The sequence below is a fragment of the Triticum aestivum genome, chromosome 5D (assembly GCF_018294505.1).
Source record: "Triticum aestivum cultivar Chinese Spring chromosome 5D, IWGSC CS RefSeq v2.1, whole genome shotgun sequence".
In the NCBI taxonomy this organism is placed as follows: domain Eukaryota; kingdom Viridiplantae; phylum Streptophyta; class Magnoliopsida; order Poales; family Poaceae; genus Triticum; species Triticum aestivum.
Window position 1 is genome coordinate 119,444,390 of NC_057808.1, and position 24,054 is coordinate 119,468,443.

General features: G+C 46.7%; 3 protein-coding genes across 6 annotated transcripts; 1 reads left to right on the forward strand and 2 right to left on the reverse strand.

Annotated features, from left to right (window-relative positions):
* Positions 1 to 3,411: 3,411 nt before the first annotated feature.
* Positions 3,412 to 6,352, forward strand: LOC123119803 (5'-adenylylsulfate reductase-like 6). Its single transcript, XM_044539731.1, has 4 exons — positions 3,412 to 3,710; positions 4,799 to 4,971; positions 5,065 to 5,189; positions 5,638 to 6,352. Exons 1-4 carry the CDS (start codon positions 3,513 to 3,515, stop codon positions 6,042 to 6,044), a joined length of 903 nt encoding a protein of 300 aa, XP_044395666.1. The 5' UTR covers positions 3,412 to 3,512; the 3' UTR covers positions 6,045 to 6,352.
* Positions 6,353 to 6,431: 79 nt separating this feature from the next.
* Positions 6,432 to 11,442, reverse strand: LOC123119801 (polyprotein of EF-Ts, chloroplastic). Its single transcript, XM_044539730.1, has 4 exons — positions 11,160 to 11,442; positions 9,039 to 10,684; positions 7,446 to 8,157; positions 6,432 to 7,271 (listed from the first exon to the last, which is right to left on the reverse strand). The coding sequence occupies exons 2-4, from the start codon at positions 10,636 to 10,638 to the stop codon at positions 6,665 to 6,667; spliced, it is 2,919 nt and encodes a 972-aa protein (XP_044395665.1). The 5' UTR covers positions 10,639 to 10,684; positions 11,160 to 11,442; the 3' UTR covers positions 6,432 to 6,664.
* Positions 11,443 to 12,222: 780 nt separating this feature from the next.
* On the reverse strand, positions 12,223 to 16,300 carry LOC123119804 (spore wall protein 2). 4 transcript variants are annotated; one of them, XM_044539733.1, is made up of 10 exons: positions 16,055 to 16,299; positions 15,942 to 15,980; positions 15,003 to 15,056; positions 14,541 to 14,594; positions 14,129 to 14,182; positions 13,959 to 14,030; positions 13,787 to 13,876; positions 13,546 to 13,635; positions 13,132 to 13,188; positions 12,223 to 12,788 (listed from the first exon to the last, which is right to left on the reverse strand). In XM_044539733.1, the coding sequence occupies exons 1-10, from the start codon at positions 16,139 to 16,141 to the stop codon at positions 12,468 to 12,470; spliced, it is 918 nt and encodes a 305-aa protein (XP_044395668.1). In that variant the 5' UTR covers positions 16,142 to 16,299; the 3' UTR covers positions 12,223 to 12,467. The 4 variants fall into 4 exon arrangements, with proteins under 4 accessions (XP_044395668.1, XP_044395667.1, XP_044395670.1 ...); XM_044539732.1 differs by having other exon boundaries at positions 12,223 to 12,791; positions 16,055 to 16,298; XM_044539735.1 differs by lacking the exon at positions 13,546 to 13,635 and having other exon boundaries at positions 16,055 to 16,300.
* Between the last annotated feature and the right edge of the window lie 7,754 nt (positions 16,301 to 24,054).

The following is a 24,054-nucleotide window of genomic DNA, read 5'->3' on the forward strand; positions in this document are numbered from 1 at the left end:
TTAAGTATCCGCGAACGCCGACCAGGGCCAGGCCCACCTCTCACCTAGGCGGTCTCAACCTGCCCTGTCGCTCCGCCACAAAGATCCACTTGCGGGTACTCCTACGAGCCGACCCGACTTTAGTCATCACATGTGTCATGTATATAGTATATAAGTATATGCCCGTGTTCACCGCCCAGGTGATCACGGCCCGATAGTATAGCACAGCAGACGGACAAGAATGTAGGGCCACTGATGGAAATCTAGCATCCTAGACTAAGCATGTAGGATTGCAGGTAAAGGTATCAACAATAGTAGCAAGGATAGGCTATGCATCAGAATAGGATATCGAAAGTAGTAACATGCTACACTACTCTAATGCAAGTAGTAGAGAGTAGAGTAGGCGATATCTGGTGATCAAGGGGGGGGCTTGCCTGGTTGCTCTGGCAAGTAGGAGGGGTCGTCGACTCCGTAGTCGAACTGGGCAGCAGCAGTGTCGGTCTCGTAGTCTACCGGAGAGAAGAGGGGGAAGAAACAGTAAATACAATGCAAACATAAGCATGACGATGCGTGACATGACAATGAGCGGTGCTAGGGGTGCCCTAACGCGACAGTAGGTGGTACCGGTGAAGGGGGGGAACATCCGGGAGGTATTCCCGATGTTTCGCGTTTTCGGACAGACGGACCGGAGGGGGAAAGTTGCTAGTTCGATAGGTTAGGGAGGTGTGGTGGACGAACGGACTGCGTATTCGGATTCGTCTCGTCGTTCTGAGCAACTTTCATATAGAAAACATTTTCATCCGAGTTACGGTTTAAAAGATATGAATTTTCAAAGTTTATTTGAATTTCTGGAATTATTTAATTAACAGAAAAAGGGATATGACGTCAGCATGACGTAGGAGTGACGTCAGCGGTCAACAGTCCGGGTTGACTGGTCAAACTGACAAGGGGGACCCACCTGTCATAGACAGTGGGTTAACAGAGGATTAAACTAATTAGTTTTTAGTTAATTAACTACTGGGCCCACCTGTCAGTGAGAGATTAATTAAACTAATTATTTTTATTTATAAAACATTTTCTTTTCTTTTCTTTTTTTAATTTTTGCGGCGGGGCCCGCATGTCAGTGACTGGGCCTGCCCAGTCAGCAGTTGACTGGGTCAACCCAGTCAACTGGGCCCGTGGGGGCCACTGGCAGTGACCCAGGGGTGGCCCCAGGTGTGCCACGTCGGCGGCCGGCGCCGGAGTATCGCCGGCGACCAAACGCACGGCGGCGCGGCTCGGGAGGGGCGCGGGTTTCACGTACAGGGGGTCTCCGGGGGCGTGGCTGGGCGCGTTCGACGCGGCTCGACGTCGCGCGTCCAACGGCGGTGGTCGGAGGGGCTGGAACGGCCGGGGCGACCGCTACAAGCTCGCCGGCGGCGAGGTGCTACGGGTGCCCGACGGAAGCTACGCTAGAGCGCGCGAACGGCCGAACTAGCTAGCTAGGTGGGTGCGGCACGGTGCGGTCGGACTAGCGGGCCAACGCCCGTGACCATTTGGTCACCGGAGACACGCCGGCGGCGAGCTCCGCGGCGTGGCGTTCGGGCGCGCGCGGGGAAGCAGCTACGGAGCGCGAGCGAGCTAGCGGAGAGGGGTAGGAGGTAGAGGAGCTCACCGCGCGGCGCAAGAAAGGCCCGTGGGTGCTTAGGAGCAGCAGGTCGTCGCCGGGGAAGAAGGGGGTCGCCGGCGTCCGAAGATGAAGGCGAGCTCGGGGAGGCCGATGCAGTGGCTCCGAGCTTCGGCGGAGAGGCGGAGGGGATGTAGTCGAGGGCGGCGACGTCGTACGGCACGGCGAGGTGGCGAGTGGGGCACGGTGGCCGCGTGAACGACGGGAACGGCGGCGAGCGCGCTCGGGCAGAGGGGAACGGAGGGGAGAGGGAGGGGGATCTGGCGGGGGAGAAGGCGCAGAGGCCGAGGGAGAGCGGGGGCGAGTGGGAGAGAGGCCCGAGGGAGCGGGGGGCCGCTGGCGCCCTTATCCTCTCGCGGGGTTCACCGCCGGCGAGGGGGTTCGGCGGCGACGCTCCCCTGTTCCGACCCGGTCGGGGGAACAGGAAGGGGACGCGGGGAAAGGTGGGCTGGGCCGGGGCGCGGGTGGCGGCCCAGCTTGGGCCGGGGGGGGGGGGGTTTGGGCCGCGGGTCCAGTGGGGGGGAGGCCTGCTCCTTTTTTTCTTTTGACTGTTTTGTTTTCTGTTTTCTCTTATTTGTTTATTTCCTTTTTTGTTTTATTTCATTTAAAAGTATTTAGACATTTTATAAAAATGTGATTTCTCCACCATAATTACCAGTGTATTATTTAGAACCCACTGAACATTTTTGTTTGAATTTTTGAAAACTTTCATTTTCCACTTTTAAATTTAATTGAAGTTTGAACTAGGAGTTTGACAAGGGTGTGGTTCAAATGTGATCTAGCCCTGTTTAGCAATATGATTAGCTTAATCACAGGGGGTTACTGTAGCATGATTCTCAGGGTGTTACAACGGCGAACACCTCGGAGATGAGCCCCGTGCGGTCGGCGCCCGTCAGCTCAAGCACGGTGGCCGTGGCCGCCGCCGGCGACGCCGTTTGTTCGCACGGAGAGGCGAGGTCGAGGAGGAGGCCGGGATTGCGGAGGACGGCGGCGCGGCGTGGCTGGGGCCTCGGGGTGGCGCGCGTAGAGGTGCGACAGTCGCTGCTTGTGGTCGCCGGCGACGGCGTGTGGCGAGTGGCCGCCGGAGCTGTGCAAGGAGGCGCGAGGCGTGGGCACAGGAGCTCGGGAGCGATCGCGCCTCTCCCCGCCGTCCATCCTCCTGCGCGAGGCACGGCGGCCGCCGGCGCACGACGGAATGGGCGTAGCCGCCGGCGTAGAGTGGATAAGAGAAAGGAAAGGACTGCGGACTGAATTGAAATGCCTATAGGTTTTTTTTTAAAGTCAAAAGTTTTTTTTGGATGCCACTAAAACAGAGACTGCGGGTTGATTTCCTGTAAACTGAGGGGGCTTTTTGCAAAACTACCACGAGGAGGTTGGACGAAACGTAAAAGGGAACCTTACGTTTCTTTTAGGTAGTAGAGATAGAGATAATAGAAATGTGTGTTTGGGCACTGAGTCTCTCTGGGGTAAAACACGATCTAGAAGGCTCCTAAAAATTAAAAGGGGTAAAAACAGACAATATTGTCACTAAATGGGGTAATCTGGATGAAAATTTGTTAAATGGGGTAACTAATGTCAAAAATGCTAAATTAGGGGGTAAAAACTGGAATTCACTCATAAACAAACAACAACAACACGAGTTAAATAAACCGGTTAGGGCTAAACTACGCTTTCCAACTCCAATCCCAACTACACTACTACGACCACGTTTTCCATTCCAGCCCTCCGAGAATCTGCTCTTATCCGGAAACACCCTCCAAATTTGTTACATTTATATTTTCGTTCTCGTGACAAAGCTGACCTCCAAAAACAACCAAGAAATCTCACGACGCGTCCTCCTCCCACTCCTCTCCTCCCCCCTCTCGCCATGGCCGGCCGCCTCCTCGCCGCCCCCCTCCTCCTCCTTGTGCTCCTCCAGCTCCCCGTGCCGTCCCAGGTGCGCGCGTACCCGCTCGCGGCGGCACACTCTGGTCGGTGCCCAAGGCCGGAGGAGAGGCCGCCGCCGTTCCTCCAGGGGCTCCGGCGAACCTGCCGCACCTCGACGGAGGGGCACCCGGCCGAGGAGGTGCGTGTCTCCAACCATAGCTCCGAGCTGGATTGGTTGGCTACAAATTGTTTGCCTTTTTTGGGTGTGCCTGCGCATTTATTGTGTGGATGAATCCGGAGATTCGTTCGTACGGTTCTTCGTCGATCTCTCTTCTCTCGTGAATCCCTGTTCGCCCGTCGATTCGTATGTCACACAATTAAATGTCCAGTTCCTAAATCTTGATGCTATTTAGGTGCCAACAAGTTAGTTTTGTTTTTTACAGGTTTCAGAAGTAAATTGAGCGAATTCACTTTGCAATTCTTGGGGAAAAAGTTGACGTTTATCATGATGGGATTCTGTTATATAATTTTGATTTGGTTAGGCGATTTCCTTTCAATTTCATTTGGGGCGAAATAAACCGTTCTTGTTTTATTTATTTTTGTGCAAGCTGATTGGGTATTAGTCAACGCAGGAGTATGAAGGTTCAGTTGGGTGGCTAGTCTGGCTCTTATCCTGCATCGAATCATCTTTTGTTTTCCACAAATATTGCGCTTGAAATAAATTTATTTGGAATGCGTTGGCATCTTTCATCGGTCCTAGCTTTTCAAGATGCCAATTTAGGGGCAATTCAGCTAGATTCCGTGTGTTGTTTCGGTGTCATTGAGCGGATCAGTGTCCTCATTTCTGTAACTTGCTGTGCTTATGGCACCAGTTTTTGTCAGTTCATTCTGCAAGTGAATTAAAATTTCATGTAGTAGTGAATCAGAACGTACAAGATACCATTGAGCGTTTGGGATGCCTGCGTTTGGATAGCACTGGCTCCTGAAGGCCTAGGGCCCAGGAGATGTTTATTTCTTGCTATTAATGAGCTTGGTTGCCACTTCAATGAGATGGCGTTAAGATTCACTTTTCTAAGAGGTTTAAATGCCTCGATGGATTGCCTGCCAATGAGACGGCGCTAATATGATGGTTATGCCATAGCAGTTCCCTGTAGTCTCTGCTCTCTAGTCAATTTGCTGTAGTGTGGATAATTAGCAAATAGACTGTGAAAATCATCTGCTTATGAAGTGTGAGTCCTTTGGTCCGTGCCGTGCTTAATATGAACCTCACCTTGAAAAACTTTGCAGGTTAATGGGGAGGAACTTATCAGAGATTTGGGTGGAAAGGAGTACACTGCTGTCCTCTTCTATGCATCATGGTGCCCTTTCTCTCATAGAATGAGACCAATCTTCGACGATCTTAGCTCAATGTATCCACATATTAAGCACTTGGCTGTAGAACAGTCCAACGTGATGCCAACGTAAGACCGTTATGCGTAGTGGTGTTCCTGTCATCCTTTCTTACCCATTAATATGACCAATGGCCTTAACTAATGCCTCCTTATGATTTGCAGAGTTTTATCAAGATATGGTGTCCGCAGCCTTCCTTCTATACTAATAGCTCATGAGTCATATGCATTTTGGCCTCTTGTTGCCAAAGATCTCAACTCACTGGTCAACTTCTACTCTGCTGTTACTGGTAGGTTTCTCAATGCTCATTGTGCATTTACCGAGTTGTAACCCACCTGATATCCTATAGTGATTAGCAAATAATGGCTACTGTGGTACGCCACTCTTTTAGTATGAAATATTAATCATCTTACTGTCCAAGCAGCCTGTGCTCTATTGCACAACTCGAAAGACGGGAATAGTAGTTCTATGGATAAGATGGCAACAGTAATTCTCTGGAGGAAAAATAGCGATACAATTATATGGATGTTAAATATGCACAGATGTTACTCTCGAAAAAAATATGCACAGATGTAATTGTCATCATTTTACTATGACCTAACCAGTATGATTGTTAGATCAGATACTGCACTATCATTAGCTGGTCACACTTTGATAATGTTACTAAATTCATAGAAAAATAGGAAGTATGTGGCGGTACTCTTATTCTGTCTTAACAGAGACTCTGTTCGATGCAGGACAAGAACCAGTTGCATATCTTGGTCCACGGAAGTGGAACACAACCGAAAGAAGCACACAGTATGTGAAGCTTTGGAATGGTTCAGTCAGCGAATCAGTGAAGAGCGAGCCCTACCTAGCATTCAGCATCCTCTTTATTTTCCTAAGGATATTCTCGTTCTTCTTCCCAAAGTTCTTCGCCTGCATCAAAGGCTTGTGGGCTCAATACTTCCGGCACGCCAACTTTGGAGTCCTTGCCAAATTGACGCAGCTGCTCGAATGTGTGCCCCATGCCGTGGATGTAAGGAAGATGTGGAGCAAATGGAGGCTCATGTTTGGAGCCATAAACATGAGAGTCTGGGCATCATCTCTTGCTTCCGTGTCTCTTGGTGGGCAATCTTCTCCCCGAGCTGCTAGATTGGATTGATGATTTGGATTTTAACGTCGGGCGGGAGAGCATGCGGGCTGTCTGAATTGCGCTGGATGTGGAAGCTCTTGTAACTCACATGAACATGTAGTGGAACATCTTGTTTGTAGCATGTAAATCTTAGGGATACTGTTGAGCCTGTGTAGACACACTGTAACATTAATCATGAGCACCAATTGTCATAGTTTTTGAGCAACTGGGCACACATCATAAGCCCTTGTACTATTTTTCACATGTAATCTGCAATTGCAGTATGTTCATCTGTCTTGTACTAATAAGTGAAAGACATTTCGACCTATGTTTCCATATAGTACCACCAGGGATAAAAAGTGTAAAATCGATTCTTCTGGCTAAAGCAAAAACTCTGAAGTAAAACATGGAACAAGATACCAATTTAATTTGCCGTAATCCTTTCATGGACAATATATTGATCTCTCCTCTCATCTACATTGAAGGTGTGCAAAAAAGTGTGTTGTTTGTAACCAGGAACAATGGTAACAAGTGATACAAAATTATACATGGAACTCAGTACAAACTAGCAGCAGCTATGCACCACGATGAATCAAAATGTGCCCGACTCCTGATGCCATGGATTGTAACGGAGGTCACTGTCTCATTTATCAGTTCTCGCCGAGGGTATACCTGACAAACCTCCGTACCTTGATGTTCTCCCCCAGGCCGGCGATCGTCTCCTTAACGAGATCCTTCACCGTCTTGCTGTCATCCTTGATGAAGGGCTGCTCCAGGAGGGCCATCACTCCAAGCCTCTTTGATATCCGCCCTTCCACAATCTTCTCCCTGATGTTTTCGGGTTTCGACTGCAGGTCCTCCCTCTGCATCTCAATCTCCTTCTCCTTGCTGACAACACTCTCTGGTATGTCCTCCATTGAGACATATTCAACCTGTGGGCATGCCACCACTTGCATTGCGAGGTCATTCACCAGCTCCTTGAATTTCTCATTGCGAGCCACGAAGTCAGTCTCAGAGTTGATTTCAATCATGCATCCTATGCGGTTGTCGTGGATGTATGAGCCAATCAGACCTTCAGCGGTCAGGCGAGACGACTTCTTGTCTGCGGACGAGAGGCCCTTTTTCCTGAGGAACTCCTGAGCCCCCTGAAGGTCACCCCCAGTCTCAGCCAGCGCTTTCTTGCAGTCCATCATACCAGCGCCAGTTTCATCTCGGAGTTGCTTTACCAATGCAGCTGAAATTGCCACAGCTGGTTTCCTGGAAACATAGGTATGACAAGTTAGATTGAGTGTTGACTTTAGGGGAAATGGTCTATGCAATTAGAAGTTAGAAATGCCAAGACAGTAAAAACATTCTGGTGCACATATTATGCACACCCCAAGAAACATAAACAGCACATATGAGCAACATGAGATTCTGAGAGGAAGTTACTTCTCTGCAGCTTCAACCGATTCCTCAGGCTTGTCATCCTTCACAGGAGCAGCTGGTGGTGGTTTCGCGGCTGTCTGGGCTGCAACTTCAGCAGCAAAATCCTGGCTTTTTTTCTCCAACCCTTCTCCCAGGTTGTACCGAACAAACCTCCTCACCTTCATGTTCTCTCCGATTGTAGCAATAGTTTGCTTCACCCATTCACCGGTTGTGACCTTGTCATTCTTGATGAATGGTTGTTCAAGCAATGCAAATTCTCCAAGCCTCTTCTTTACTCGGCCCTCGACAATCTTAGCACGGATCTGCTCAGGCTTCGACAGCAAGTCCTCCCTCTGCATCTCCAACTCCGTCTCCTTCTTCACAACCTCCTCCGGGACATCGTCAATGGAAATGTAATTTACTTGAGGGCAAGCAGCAGCTTGCATGGCAAGATCATCGACCAACTCCTTAAAGACGTCACCTCGTGATACAAAGTCAGTCTCACAGTTCAATTCAATAAGGATACCGATTCTGCTGTCATGTATGTAAGAACCAATTCTTCCCTCCGCAGTGGCTCTTCCAGCCCTCTTGTCAGCAGCAGCTAGCCCTTTCTTCCGGAGGAATTCTTGAGCTTTATCAATGTCACCACTCGATTCAGCAAGAGCCTTTTTGCAGTCCATCATGCCTGCTCCAGTTGCATCACGTAACTGCTTGACAAGAGCAGGAGAAATAGTTGCTGCACAGATGCAGAAAAGAACCATCAAAATCTTTCTTCTACTGCTCTAACAACAGTTCACCAATAAAGTACAATATGCAGTGAACTATGCTGCAGAAAATGTGGGGACAAGCATGTCTGTAAAAAAAGGAAAAACAAATTGCAAATAATGGAAATGTTAATTGTAACTTACACTGTGTCCATAAAAGCTTTAGGACCATGTACTGGTGTCTCATTTTAGAATAAATTCAGATTGATATTTGGAAATCAAAATTTGTATTAGGCAGTCACTTTCTAAAAGCATTTATGAGACACAGTTACACGTCATCAGGAAATCTCTTTATGCCATCTTGAAATATTAGACAACAAACTTAAAACCTTCAGTGCTGTCAACAAATTTGTAGGAAAAGATGTAGCTGCCACAAGACAAAAAATCAGACAAAGCTATGCAAATGCAGAAGAACAAGAAAGCCTCCTAATGCGATGTTCCAAAAACTGAAGCCAAACCAAAGTATCATGTTGTGGCTTATCTTCCATAGTCCAAAACAGTACAGGGGCGGATGAGATGATATCTGGATTGCATATGATCCCCTAGCGACAAACAATACGGACCAACTGAGCCCTTTGAGCTAGCGAGGACAAACTTTAAGTGCATTGAACAGTTTACATGCAATCTGTAAGGGGATCATTTACCAAAGCAAGGAACAATACTACACGAAAAACTGTAAAAAGAACTGGCAAAAGGAGTTGCTTGAACAGTTTACATGCAATCTATCCTAAATACTCTTCCTAATTAGGTAGAGTTGCTTGAAGAGCCTTTCGTAGACAGGATGTGACTGATCAAATTACTACATGTCAGGGCCTTTTGCAGATAAGATCTGGTCAACAAAATTACTGCTGACCTGTGGTTGTGCTTGCTTCTGCAGCTGCAGCAGCAGAAACCTCTGTGGTTTTCTCATCCGAGGCTGCTACTTCCTCAGTTACCACAGCAGACTCACTACTTGCAGTTGTAGGAACCTCCTGTACTGATTCTTCTGGCTCCTCAGCCTTATCAACAGGAGTGATTTCTTCAACGGCACCAGTGACTGCTTCTGTTGAAGGGCTATCCTCCTCTTTGGTTTCAACTTCAGTAGCAGAAACTGTAGGAGGCTCAATGGCGCCAGTGACAGCTTCTGTTGAAGCGCTGTCCTCCTCTTTGGTTTCAACTTCAGTAGCAGAAACTGTAGGAGGCTCAACGGTGCCAGTGACAGTTTCTGTTAAAGAACTATCCTCTTTGCTTTCAACTTCAGTAGGAGGCTCAACGAGCTTGTCATCAATTGCGCTTTCAACCCCAGAAGTTGAAACTGAAGTCTCAGTCTCAACTTCTGTTTTCACTTCTGGAGCCGTAACCTTTTCCCTCTGGTCCAAGAATGCAGAGATTTCCTTGCTCCTACGGAAAGCTAACTCGAAAGCGTTGGTCCCTCTGGACCATCCCTGCTTCAGGTTGGTGTTTAACGACGACAACTCATCGTCATCATCTTCTCCCCCCTTCATTGTCAATGTGACCTGGCCTCGTGCTACATTCAATACTTTCACCGTTACCTCTTGACCAACTTCCAGTGCGGAATGCCCGATAAGGGTGAACAGTGCTGCTGCTTCCTCTTCCCTTGGGAGGAATCCTTCTTCTCCATCAGGCAGTGTCACAAATGACCCTGTTCTTGTCGTATTTTTCACAGTGCCAGTCAGAGATTGTCCTCGTGTATACTTTGCCTCGTCTATCTTCTTGAAATCCTTTGTTTGCCTTGGTGAGCTTCTAGGCGCAGCTGCAGTTGGACTCCTCCCACCGCTTGGAGCCGTAGGTGCTTCCTTGACATAATCTCCACCTGTCCGCATTGTCAAGGAGATGCGCCTTGTTTCTTTATTTACTTCCACTAATTTCACTGACACCTCTTGCCCAACAGTGAAGAGGGTAGATATATCTTCCACAAAACCGTCACTTACTCGGGAGATATGAACAAGGCCTTCAGTGAATGCTCCAATGTCAACAAAGACTCCAAATGGCTTGATAGACCTGACTTTCCCAGTAAAGGATGCACCAGGAACTAGATCACCATCCTTCAACGGAGGCATCTCGCTCTTACGTGGGTTGCGGCCTAACTTGGGAGGGGAGGAAGCCGGGCTCTTGCTAGCCACAGCCTGCCCAGTAGTTTCAGCAGCGGCAGGTGCGGCCTCGGAGGTTTCTCCTGACGGAGATGCCGAACCCTCCACCGTGACATCGGTCCCAACAGCTGCTGCTGACAAGGTCCTTAGCCTGTTGTTGGCAGAGGACCAGCTTCTTTTGTAGATGCTGATCAGGTGGAATGGTGTCTGTGGCTGCAGCAGCCCATGGCGCGAGGGCGATGTGACTCTCGAATACCTCTCTGAACCACGGAACCTTCTTATCTGGATTTCTCGGCTGGGCCTGAAACTGCCTATGTGGAACAGGCTGATGGTGCCAACAGAGCAATGAACCACCGGCGTCATGCTGAGTTCAGGGGAGCTATGTCAGAATCTTGATTCCTTGAGAACCCTGCACAAGGACAGACTCGTTTCAGCACCGCGCAAGAAGAGCAAGATAATCCGACGAACAAAAAGCAGTACAGATGCTGCGAAAGAGCATCAGTTGAGAACTAAAAACAAACATAGGCAGTATTAGAGCCAGCAAAATTTTGGGGGAGCAACTATTGCACTGGATTCTGAATATGCTTCCTGTCCAGCATTCCAGTGCCTATGCACACAGCGAGTACCACCCTAGTACAACTTATCGCTTTACAGAGTGGGAAAGCGGGCTGGAGTGCTCCGAAACAAGACGACCGTCGGCAGTCGGCGCAGGCATACCCACAAACACGTCCCGCGCAAGCGATGGCAAAGGAGATGCTCGAGAGGGCGGAGCAAGGGCGGGAGGGAGACGAGAGACATGGACGACGGAGCTGGCCGCATTAGTGTCGCCGACGAGCTAGCTACTACGCGGGACAGGGGCGGCACGGGCGGGAACACGGCGTTACCTCGTCGGGGCGACGGCGAGCTCCCGCGGTGGCCGTCGTGGGGAGAGGGAGGCTGAGGAGGAGGCGGAGGGGTTGCTGGGGATATATAGCCTTATCTGGAAACGAAACGGAGAAGGAGCAGAGGCGATAGACTGATGGTAGCAGTGGATGGCCGGGATGGACGGGGCGCGCAGTTTTGCTGTGCCGCTGGACCTGGCCCGCTCCGCTGCCACGACGGTTGCCTTTGAGTTCCGTCGGTCAGTTGTGCCCCGTGTGTGTGTGTGTGCAAGTTTTCTCAAGTCGTGCGTGTGCAGATTCCCCACCTTGTAAAAACCGTGGCTGTCTATCTGACACCTTGTAAAAACCGTGGTTATCTGATAGGACAGGGACAGCCAGTGCTGTTTTTGAGCGTTTACTCCACCCCCGCCGCCCGGTTCGTCCCCGCCGCTGTTTCCGTCGTCGCCGCAGCCACCACCCAACCGCCAAGCATACGGCCAGCCACCGCCGCTCCGCCCGTATGCTGTGAATCGACCGTATTTTCCGCCACTCAACGGCCGTCGCCCGGTTCATCCCCAACACCCCACCGCCGCCCCGCAGCACAGCTTTTGCCCCGCGGCCGCCGCCCTGATTTTGAAGTAAAAACATTTTTTGAAGATGTAAATTTTTACATCTTCTGTTTTACATCTCCAAAATTTACATATTTTATTGGAAACACTCTAAGTATATAAATGTACAGGCAGCGCGGCCTCAGTAACACCACAATAACCAGGACAACAAACGTGGCGTCGTATGGTCTAAGCATTCCTACAGCGAATCCATTCGCACACATTCAACAGGGCTCGCAACAAAAAAAAATGATCCACCTGCATCATAGATTCAGCCGTATCCAGCGACCACCCAACAAAAAAACACAGTTCAGTGATGTACCTCCCCGTTCATATCAGTTTCATAATGCATGAAGATGTTTCTAAAAAGAATAATGCATGAAGATATGCCGCCTTAAGGTTAAGAAAGACATCTCTACACAAGTTTCTTCCATGCCAACACTCATGCTCCCATGTCAGCAAAACAACCCAGGTCAAGCAAAAACAGTGAAATTTTCGAGGGGGCACTCTTACATTAATAAGGTAGTTAAACAGGTTGCAACAATTCCTGCGTGCTGGAGCCCACTCATCGCAGCAGCGTTCGAGAAAGACCACGCTACACGACCAGATGATCAGAGCATGGGCCGTCCCTTGTAGAGGAACCGATCTACCACTGCCCTTTAAGTTTCTACTGCGGGGCCACCAAAGAAGTGGCACCATTTCTACTTTCCATTCATGCACTGATTTATTCGTCGCTTGGATTCTCCGTCTTGGTACCTTCTATGCCCACCGTGTCATCTTCCGTCTTGGTACCTTCTATGCCCGCCATGACATCTTCCGTCTTGGTACCTTCTTTGCCCGCCGTGTCATCTTCCGTCTTGGTACCTTCTTTGCCCGCCGTGTCATCTTCCGTCATGGTACCTTCTATGCCCGCCGTGTCATCTTCCGTCATGGTACCTTCTATGCCCGCCATGTCATCTTCCGTCATGGTACCTTCTATGCCCGCCATGTCATCTTCCGTCTTGGTACCTTCTTTGCCCGCCATGCCATCTTCTTCAGGGGCCTCCTGCTGCAATCGAGAATGTAAAAGGTCAAGTGAAATAATTACTAGACAATCATCTGAGCATGTATGATTCCACCATACTGTCACTTAAATCTACTTGTTTTCCTGGTACTAGTGTTAGCATGCCTACTTAGCACATGCTCAATGATTTCAAAAAAGAACTAGTTGTGAGTCCTCTAAAAAGATCAAGCTACGTTAGGAGAAGATGTCATGCTAAATTTCAGGACTTGGATTTATAGTTCTCAACATTCTTGATTGTTGCAGGTTCTGTAATTCAACAAGAGGTGTAAAATCAATCATTGCCAGTCTGCCTTAGCCGCTAGCCGTGTAATAGGTAAATACTCACATTCTTTTCCTCCTCAACCCCACTGCTTTCATCATTATTTTCTGGATTATCCTCCAACTGAAAAAAGAGGGGAAGGGGCACAGGTTAAGAAACAGTTTCACAAAATTTGCATTTAACGAGGTGCTACTATGACCATTAATAAGACACAAGTGCTTATCATATGGTTGCAACTACCTATGTATCCATGAATTGTGCAAACTAATCATTATAAGAACACAAGTACTCCCTCCGTCCCAAAATAAGTGTCTCAAACTCAATACAATTTTGTACTAGAGTTAGTACAAAGTTGAGACACTTATTTTGGGACAGAGGGAGTAATTAATACCGTAAGGTTGCAATAAGTAATACATCCAAAAATATATTGACAGGATAGTTAATGTTTGAGCAGGTCTACTAAACCAGAAATATACTCACTTTCAGGTCCCCCGTGTTTGCTAATGCACCCTCACTTGTATTTTCCTCCAAACTTCCTTTGTTCCCATCAGTTTCGGTAGAATCTTCTAGCTGAAAGAAAATGAAGCAGACATTGAACAAAAAAGGTAGACAGCAATGCTTTACACCATCATGAATGTGAAAAAGGTAATTACCCATCCGAAAATATATTGACAGGACAGTTAATGTTTGAGCAGATATACTAAACCAGAAATATACTTACTTTCAGGTCCCCCATGTTTCCTAATGCACCCTCACTTGTATTTTCCTCCCCACTTCCTTTGTTCCCATCAGTTTCGGTAGCATCTTCTAGCTGAAAGAAAATGAAGCAGACATTGAAAAAAAAGGTAGACAGCAATGCTTTACACCATCATGAATGTAAAAAAGGTAATTACCCCCAAATTCTTCAAGCTAATAGTCACATCTTCCTGTTGCTTCTTAAGGGTGGTCCTCAGTTCTTGGAAATCCTGGTATGGGCAAAGGAGATAAAGCAGTTTGCCTACGGTGCAAAAATAGGAGATTACTAGTTAAAACCTTTTTACAGAATATTGGGACATGTCCTTACTGATTTCAGCTGGTCTATTTCACTATTAAGTGCAGTTTTGATATCGGAGATTTCCTGCAAGACATAGAATGATAATAAGTTGGTATTCAAATGCAAGGAGTGCTGCAGCACGAGTGCTAGCTCACAGTTAGTTTGCATTCATTCAAGGAAGGTTGTATTGTTTGGAAGTATGAACACATGTAGAAACTTTCTGACCAAAGGCCTTCATTATCCCCTTGCATGTTTTATTGAACCCAAACCCAAAAACAAAGCAAACTATCATCCAATCACTGAAATATGACAACCGTTCTGCAAATAATGTGTCGATACTCAATACAATAGTTCTGGGGATTCAAGAAAGAATATATGTAAATTCAGATAAACAAATTCTTGATATAGAAGATATCATCAAGTGAAGTGCGCAGAAACTCACAGTTTTGTATTTCTGCACTTGGGTGTCTAAATTGCTTCTCCAGCTCTGCAAATCCTAAAAAAAGAAACAGGATAAATATATTAACAAAGCAGTTCCAATATTAACAATTTCAAGTGAAGCAATGAAATAATGTACAAATTGTAACAAAAAGTAAACACGCCCATTATGCATTTGAGGGCTTTGCTCTGAAAATATAACCATATTCATATTATTTCATGTTTTAGGTATTACAAGTAAAAACCGCAAAGATGTAATTTCTTTTCTATTTCTGGCGAGCCCACGCTCATTAAGGTGTGCCCTTCAAATGGTAAGATGAAACTTGTGCGCACAGATACCATGTCATTACACTACTATGGATCAAATGGGAACCATATAACAAAGCAAAACATTCATTAAATAATTAAATTAAAAGATGCATGAAAAGAAGAATAAAGATGTCTACTTTACAATATTTCAGCATACCTCCTTAAGACCTCGAAGTCTTCCCAAAAGCTCTGACTGTGATTCATTTAATTCCTGTTATTCAAAAACATAGAAAGGTTCATTTCCTTCTTTCTCTCAGAATCTTAGAATACAAACATTGTTTATAAACATATCAGCACAAAAGGACAATGCTGAATCGAAGAGCTATGATAGATTCGATATAATCAGAAACAAGGGACTTGGGACAATTTCTGGGTGAAATATACAGTACGCATGGACAAACTGACAAAGTGCTACATACCTATATATCAGAACTAGAATTGTTCATTCATGAATCCTAGAATAGGAAGGTCCAGGATTCAGCGCTCAACACAGAAGAAGGTTACCCCCACACATTGATTCAGATGAAACTGGTTCTTAAACATTATTTTATCACTTTTTTCATTGAAGATTGAACACGTGATTGTCTGATCTTAGTCACTTAACTCCAAATCTTCTGAATTCTAGAAGCATGGTCTGTAACTTTGAAGATGAAGCCATTGTTTAGTATCCCTAATGAGGTGGAGAGTATGGATGTTGTTCTCAAAGTGCTGGGCTTTGGTGGAATTCAGGAACCTAGTATGTAGGAATGCAAGTAAAATAACTAATTATGGTACGTCTGTAATGACTTCTCAACATGACGAAAGTTGGTAATGCAACCTTGTTCCTCAGGATTAGGACTTATGGTGCAAGCATTTACAAACATTCATGGTTACGACCACCATACTGATCTGCTCGTAGCTGGTAATCCAACCAGTAACGCCTAGCTAACATGTGTTCTAGTTGCACTTGGTTTTTCTATCTCCCCGTATTCATGCTCACAAATGTCACACACAAAAACTGCTGCAATTCAGGAAACCTGCCATTCATCATAGCCTAAAAAAATGCTGCTAATATAAGAGAACTTCAGAGAGAAATACGAGGAAAGGGGATCCTCACCGAGATCTTCTCCGCCACCGGCAGCAGCTCCTCACTCCTCTGCAAAACGAGGCAAACGATCAGAAACCAGACCGCGGGTACTGAGATCGGAGGATGGGCTGGCCGGTGCTCACCGCCGGAGACGGGGAGTTCTCGCCCGCCGCCACCTCCACCGCCGCGACCGCAACCGCGGGCGTCGGGGATGCTTCGGAATCGGACATGAGGATCGAGGGAGGGAGCGCGCTGATGGTGGCTAGGGTTAGGGTTTCGCAGGGAGGGGGAGCGGCACTAACGTTGCGCGTGAGACAGAGAGATTTGAAACTCAAACTGAAATGGGAAGGACGGAAGGTGGTGGGTGGTCTGGTTATACGAGGAGAGGCCGCTGCGCTTGGTCTCTCACCGTCATTTATTTTTTTCAAGTTTATTGAACGATTTAAAACGGGATTTGTACATATCAGAAATGGAAACGTTTCTGGCTGGTCGGCCGGCTAACGCTAGCGCCGGTCGCTCGCGGGCCATCTGATCAACAAGGCACTGCTTGTTCCCGGGCCGTCTGATCGAAAATCACACGAGGTTCGCTCCCGCATACTCGGTAGCCACCATGTAGTCAGTCCACGCGTCCCTTATCTCTCGTTCTCATCTCCGACGAAGCCTCTCAGCCACTCGTTTTCTTATCTCCCCATGTCTCTGCACGTTGACTAATCTCTACTTCGCCAATCTGTGTCTTTTGAGCCGCCGCGAGCCACTCGAAGCCCTGACCAACCGCCCTATTGTTAGCTGGCCACCGCCGGCCGGTGCGTGGTGTGCTGCAACCAACAGGCCGCGGAGCTACAACCACGACGCCGCAATGCTTCAACCAGCAGGCGGTCGTGTGACGAAGGGGGAAGACGCACATCTGCGGAAGAGGACACCTAGCCCGTTCCAGCTTCGCCACCCGCCGATTGCAACTCTACTCTAGCCGCGGTTGCAGCTCTGCCACTAGCTGGTTCCAGCTCCACCCCAAAACGGATGCAGCTGTGCCCTAATGGTTGCAGCTCCGTCACTCACGGGTTCCAACTTTGCCCTTGTCGGATGTAGCTCTACTCCCTGGCGATTGCAGCTCCTCCACTGGCTGGTTCCAACTCCGGCATCGAGTGCTACTACGTCCTAGCGAGTTATGCTGTGACCGGCAGCGAGCGGTGCTGGAACTAGCGTCCTTTTTTGCTACCACTATCTTGGTTTTCCTGGATCAGCTCTAATTTTCCTACAACTGGCTTCGATTTTTTGCTGGAACCAACAATCCTTTTTACTATCACTTTCTTTTGTTTTTGCTGGAACCAGCCCCAATTTTGCTTCCACCGGCTTTGATTTTTGCTTGAACCAACATTTTTTTGCTACCATCGGCTTTGTCTGCAAGCGCCATTGGTGTTGCAACCGGCGGTGTTCAGCACCGGTGAGGGACGCTGTTGCGGTCGGCGCCGCGGAGCTACCATAGATGCAACACGGAGGCGAAAGAAAAAGTTGCTATGGTCAACAACCTTTTTGTTGCGAGCAGCGGCGGCGAGCTTCGACCGCGAGCGTCTGCGGCGAGGCAAACGGGCAAGGTTCGGCGAGCGCAGGTCGGCGGCGGCCGAGGACTAGCATGGCGTTGATCTCTTTCCCCTTTCTTTTTTCCCCTCTGCTTTTTTTGGCGTTTTCCGTAAGGTTGACCAAGTAATCGTATGGTTTAAAAAAACTAAATCGTGCGATGGGCGCAGCGACCGGCCGAAATTTGGATCGGTCGACCGGCGCCTATCAGAAAATATAATGTTGGCACGCTGTTAAGCAGTGACGGGCTACTCTTTTTTGCAGTGACGTGCTACTTATGAGCGGCTTTTTTGCGGGGTTCACGAGCGGCTTTTGTCTTAGGACATTTGCTTACCCGCAAATTTGTTGTTACATCTGTCTGTGGATAGGGGACTACTCTACGGACACAGATGTAGGAGCCGGCCATCTAACACTGCACACATACATTTCAAACCAAGTTTCAACTAACCGCACGAAATTCATGCAAACACGACAGATTTTTTTATAAACGAACGAAATTCATTACAACATTTTTCATTAAAAAATGTGTCGACCCTAAACCTATCCTACGGCGGCGCTGTCGTCCACTTCCTTTCTATTCAGCATCGGTAACCACGTCCTCCATCTGCTGTCAACATGAACGGCGGCAAGGTTCAAGACCCGTGAAGTGGAGGTGTGGTCTCCGGCAAGAAAGAATAGAACATGAGAATCAGATCGACCCACTTGGGACACAATCCCCTGCCGCCTCCCATGTCCTACTCGTCCTCGGAGGAGTCCGCGACCTGTCTGTCGCCGGCGCCGGTGGACCTGCGGTCGATGATGGACGTGGACAGCCTGTCACTATCCATCTGCCACATGCACCCCTGAAAGTTGGACGGCTGCACGTGGATGCACAGTTGGCGACGTTGGAGTCCTCGAACTCCTGTGCCGCCAGCCCGTGTGCGGCCATGGTCGCGTCTGGCTACACGGGCTCTGCGTATAGCTATGTAATGCTTTCCGATATATGAGTTTTTTTGGTCAAGTTGATGATTGGATCTTTAGTGGAAGTGGTGCATAGTAATAGGTTTAGTCTTGCGGTGTCCTCACCTCATGATAGAAAGGGGTAGCAAGGCACGTATTTGTATTGTTGCTACTAAGGGAAAAACGACGGGGGTTCAATCATATTGCTTGGTTTTAGTTTGTCTACATTATGTCATCATACTTCATGCATTACCCTGTTTGTTATGAACTTAATACCTACAGAGGCAAGCATAGAAGCGCTCTCGAAGTGGAGTAATAGTAGTAAGCGTTAGTAAGTTTAACGTCTACTTGTCACGGACATAATGCCTATGTACTGATCATGCCACGAATAACGTCATAGCTATGTGCTTTTCTATCAATTGCCCAACAGTAATTTTTCTACCCACCATATGTTATGTTCTTGAGGGAGATGCCTCTAGTGAAAACTATGGGCCCAAGGTCTATTTGCCATATCAGGTGGTTTCGTACCCTACAACAATTTCATCTTATGTTCTCCGCTAGACAAGAACTTTGGAGTGATTCTTCACTAGTAGAAAACAGGGCTTTGGTCCTGAAAGTGCAACTATCCCTGGGTGGTTTTGGTAATTCCTAACAACATATAGCTCATTGAGCTAATGCTATTCCAAGATGAATATTTCAGGAAAGCTCAATGATTGGCATGGCATGGATTAGAAAGTGGACCCTTCAAAATGCTAAGGATAAAGGATTGGCTCAAGCTCAAAGCACAAGACTCTACATTTTCTATTTTAGTGATCCAAGATCACATTGAGTCTATAGGAAAAGCCAATACTATTAAGAAGGGATGAGGTGTTGCTTAATGAGGATCTTGCTCAAAATGCTTAGTGATATGCTCCAAAACCCTCCACTACTTTCTCACTTCCACATATGTCCTAAACCAAAAAGTCCAACTCGGCCCCACCAAAATTTCATATCCGGAGCCACCGAGTTCAATTGTCATAGCCACTGCGAGAAACCCTAATCCATTCGGTCTCACCGATAGGGATCTCGGTCCCACCGAGATGGGTTGTAATCTCTCTGTTTCCTTTTCGTAACGTTTTGGTTAAACCGAGATGAGCGATCGGTCCCACCGAGATTGCAATGCAAACTCTCTGTTTCCTCTTCGTAACGTTTCGGTCCAACCGAGATGAGCGAATCGGTCCCACCGAGTTTGCCTGACCAACTCTCTGTTTGACTATTACCAAAATCGGTCCCACCGAGTTTGTGTAATCGGTCTCACCGAGATTACGTTATGCCCTAACCCTAATGACATCGGTCCCACCGAGTTGATCCAGTCGGTCCTACCGATAATCCTAACGTTCACATTTTTAACTAAATCGGTCCGACCGAGTTTCATGATTCGGTCTCACCGAGTTTGGTGATTTGTGTGTAACGGTTAGATTTTGTGTGGAGGCTATATATACCCCTCCACCCACTCTTCATTCGTGGAGAGAGCCATCAGAACATGCCTACACTTCCAATACATATTTTCTGAGAGAGAACCACCTACACTTGTGTTGAGGTCAAGATATTCCATTCCAACCACATAAATCTTGATCTCTAGCCTTCCCCAAGTTGCTTTCCACTCAATCTTATTTCCACCAAATCTAATCCTATGAGAGAGAGTTGAGTGTTGGGGAGACTATCATTTGAAGCACAAGAGCAAGGAGTTCATCATCAACACATCATTTGTTACTTCTTGGAGAGTGGTGTCTCCTAGATTGGCTAGGTGTCACTTGGGAGCCTCCGACAAGATTGTGGAGTTGAACCAAGGAGTTTGTAAGGGCAAGGAGATCGCCTACTTCGTGAAGATCTACCCGAGTGAGGCAAGTCCTTCGTGGGCGACGGCCATGGTGGGATAGACAAGGTTGCTTCTTCGTGGACCCTTCGTGGGTGGAGCCCTCCGTGGACTCGCGCAACCGTTATCCTTCGTGGGTTGAAGTCTCCATCAGCATGGATGTACGATAGCACCACCTATCGGAACCACGGATAAAAAATCTCCGTGTCAACATTGCGTTTGCTCCTTCAAAATCATCCCTTTACCTTCATATGCAATTGTTTTACATCCCACTGCTATACTCTTGGAATTGCATGTGTAGGTTGATTGCTTGACTTGTGCTAAGTTGCTAAAATCTGCCAAGAACTAAAATTGGGAAAAGGCTAGATTTTTATTTGGTCAAGTAGTCTAATCACCCCCCTCTAGACATACTTCCGATCCTACAAGTGGTATCAGAGCTTTGGTCTCATTTGCTTTGATTTCCATAGCTTTTGGTGGTCATAGCCTTGGTTTCACAACCTAGGAGAGTATGGCGTCTAGCGAGGGAAATTACCACCGTAGAGGTCCTTACTTTGATGGTACTAATTTTGCTAGTTGGAAGCATAAGATGAAAATGCATATTCTTGGACATAACCCCGCCGTTTGGGCTATTGTGTGTATTGGCTTGCAAGGTGAATTCTTTGATGGGAGAGAACCGAACTGTGAAGCTACCGCGGAAGAGTTGAAGATGCTACAATACAATGCTCAAGCTTGTGATATTCTCTTCAACGGATTGTGCCCCGAAGAATTCAACAAAATCAGCCGTCTTGAGAATGCAAAGGAAATTTGGGATACTTTGATTGATATGCATGAGGGTACCGACTCCGTCAAGGAATTCAAATTGGATGTGCTTCAAAGTCAACTTGACAAGTTCAAAATGAAGGATGGTGAAGGTGTCGCTGAAATGTACTCTAGGCTTGCTCTCATCACAAATGAGATTGCCGGCTTAGGAAGTGAAGAGATGACCGATAGATTCATCACAAGAAGATCCTAAGAGCCTTGGATGGAACATATGATACCGTGTGCACATTGATTGAAATGATGCCCAATTACAAAGATCTCAAGCCAATGGAAGCCATTAGAAGAATTGTTGCTCATGAGATGTCACTCAAGGATAAGGAAGAGCTCCACAACAAGTCAAGTGGTGCTTACAAAGCCTCATGTGAAGCTCCCACATCATCAAGTGAGAAACAAACCTTCAATGAAGAATTGAGCCTAATGGTGAAGAACTTCAACAAGTTCTACAAGAGTAGAAGCAAGGAGAGAAGTTCCAAGTCAAGGTCCTACAATGACAAAAGGTCTTCTAGTCGTGAGCGAAATTGTTACAATTGTGGAAGACCCGGACACTACTCCAATGAGTGTACGGCCCCCCTACAAAAGAAGAGAAGATTCTCCCAAAAGAAGAAGTAAAAGAGAAGAATCACCACCAAGAGAAAGGAGGAGTAGATATGATCGTTATGAACGAAGACCCTCTCGGAGAAGCAAGGATTCGGAAAGGAAGGAAAAGTCATCAAGGAGCTACACAAAAAGAAGACATCAAGCTCATGTTGGTGAATGGGTATCCGGCTCCGACTCCGACAATCACTCCGAAAGAAGTTATCACTCCGACTCTGAATATACTCAAGATGAAGGTGTTGCCGGTCTAGCACTTGTGTCAACCAACTCCTACGACATATTTGACTCACCAAATGAAGGAATTGGAAGATGCTTCATGGCCAAAGGTCCAAAGGTAACACATCCCGAGTATGTTGATTTCAATAGTGATGAAGATGATTTGCTAGGTGATGATGATTTACTTGTTGACAACTCTAGTGATGAAAACTATGATGAAACGTCAATTAATCATGCTAATCAAGATAAAACGAATGATGATGATAAGAAGGAGATTGAGCGTCTAACTAAAGAACTAAACACTCTTAAGTTAGCTCATGAAACTACCTTGGAAAATCATCGAGAACTTTTAAAGACTCATGACAAGCTACGCTTTGAAAAGCTCAACCTTGAGCAAGAGCATGAGTTTTTAAAGGCAATCAATGATGATCTTCGCAAGAAAAGTTCTTCTTACATTGCCAAGCGTTTACTCTTGTCTACTTACATGCCACAAGTTAAATCTAGCAACAAGAACAAGAAAGATTCCTCATCTAGTGGTAACAACAATCATGCTAAATCCAATGTTGTTGCTTCTAGTAGTTCTCTTGATTCCACTAATGATTCTCTTAGCCAAGTTACACTTGAGCAAGAAAATAGCTTATTGAAGGGAATCATAGAGAAAGGTGTTTACAAGAGTCTTGCCGGAAGTAAGCAATTTGAGGAAATTGTGCGCAAGCAAGGAAGACACCGGAAGAATCAAGGTGTTGGTTTTGAAAGAAAGTTCAATGCCAATGGAATTGAGTGGGAAGAAGATCAATACCCCAAGACGAAGTTTGTTCCTCAACAAGAGAAGTATAATCCTACTTCTTTCAAAGGAACACAAGCTCAAGATGATCTTCCACCACAAGACCACAAGCAAAAAGGCAAGGACAAGCTTCAAGAGGAAATTGATGCATTTGAAGAAGCACCTAAGGCCTTGGTCAAGTGGGTTCCCAAGACTACATCAAGTTCTACTTCATCAAGCACAACTACGATTCCAAGGATTCCCATCAAGATGATGTGGATCCCGAAGAAGAAGAACCAGAGAGTTCTTGAGGGTGACTCCGCCAACATACTTCACTCTTATCATTTTGGCGAGGACAAGTGCAAACAACTTCCATATCTTGCACTAGTTCAAGGAGTCACAAACCCTCTTGTTGGTAAGACAAGGGACAAGGTAACCTAATGCTTTCATGGACATCATCTTGTGTATGCATCACTCTATGTCTATGGATATCCTTGTTTGTTCCTTGTGGGACTAACCCGTGTAGGTATTGAAAGTGCAACTCACTCCAAAGGATTGCTCCGAATGATCTACATCAACATTGAGCATCTACATCTTCAACACCTACATGAAGTCATCATCGACAAAACCCAAGGTTAGTTCATCCCTCTTAGGGGGGATATCACATCTAGGGGGAGCTTTACTCAAATCAATGAGCTAAAGCAACTCTAATGGTGTGATCACAACAATGCTTTATGTAAAAGTGGTAACCCCGCTTGTGCTTAAACGATGAGTATGACCTATGATCAAGTGTTCTCATTTGACTCCTATGTTAATATACTCATATATAGATGACCTAGTCATCGCCAATTGCTTGATAGATGCTAGAATGTTTGTGCATGCTTTGTCACATATTTCATTTGCCATTTTATTGTTTGAGCATGTTGGTTGCATATTTTACTCATTCGAGGACATCCATTTGTTGCTTTGATTGTTTGGCTTTTTCTCTTTTTGCCAAATGGATGGACAAGAATGCCTAAGAACACCCTCTAGCTATCTATGCTTTTCTCGTCTCAAACTCTATTCGTGCTACATCACAAAGTTTGATCAAGTCAGATTCGAACCACATACGTCATAGACTTAAACCTCCAAAACCTCTTTGTGCATCTCGGTCTGGCCGATTCATCCTTTTCGGTCCTACTGAGTCACCAAGTTGATCTAGGGTTTTCAATCTCGGTGCAACCAATTAGAACTTTTCGGTCACACCGAGTTGCAGTAACTGCTTGCAGTTTTGCATCTCGGTGCCACCGAGTCGTTCCACTCGGTCACACCGACAGGGTCAGGTTATATATACCGCCGGGTCAAATTTTGGAAATTTCTCCGAACCCCTTCGCCCCCGCGTA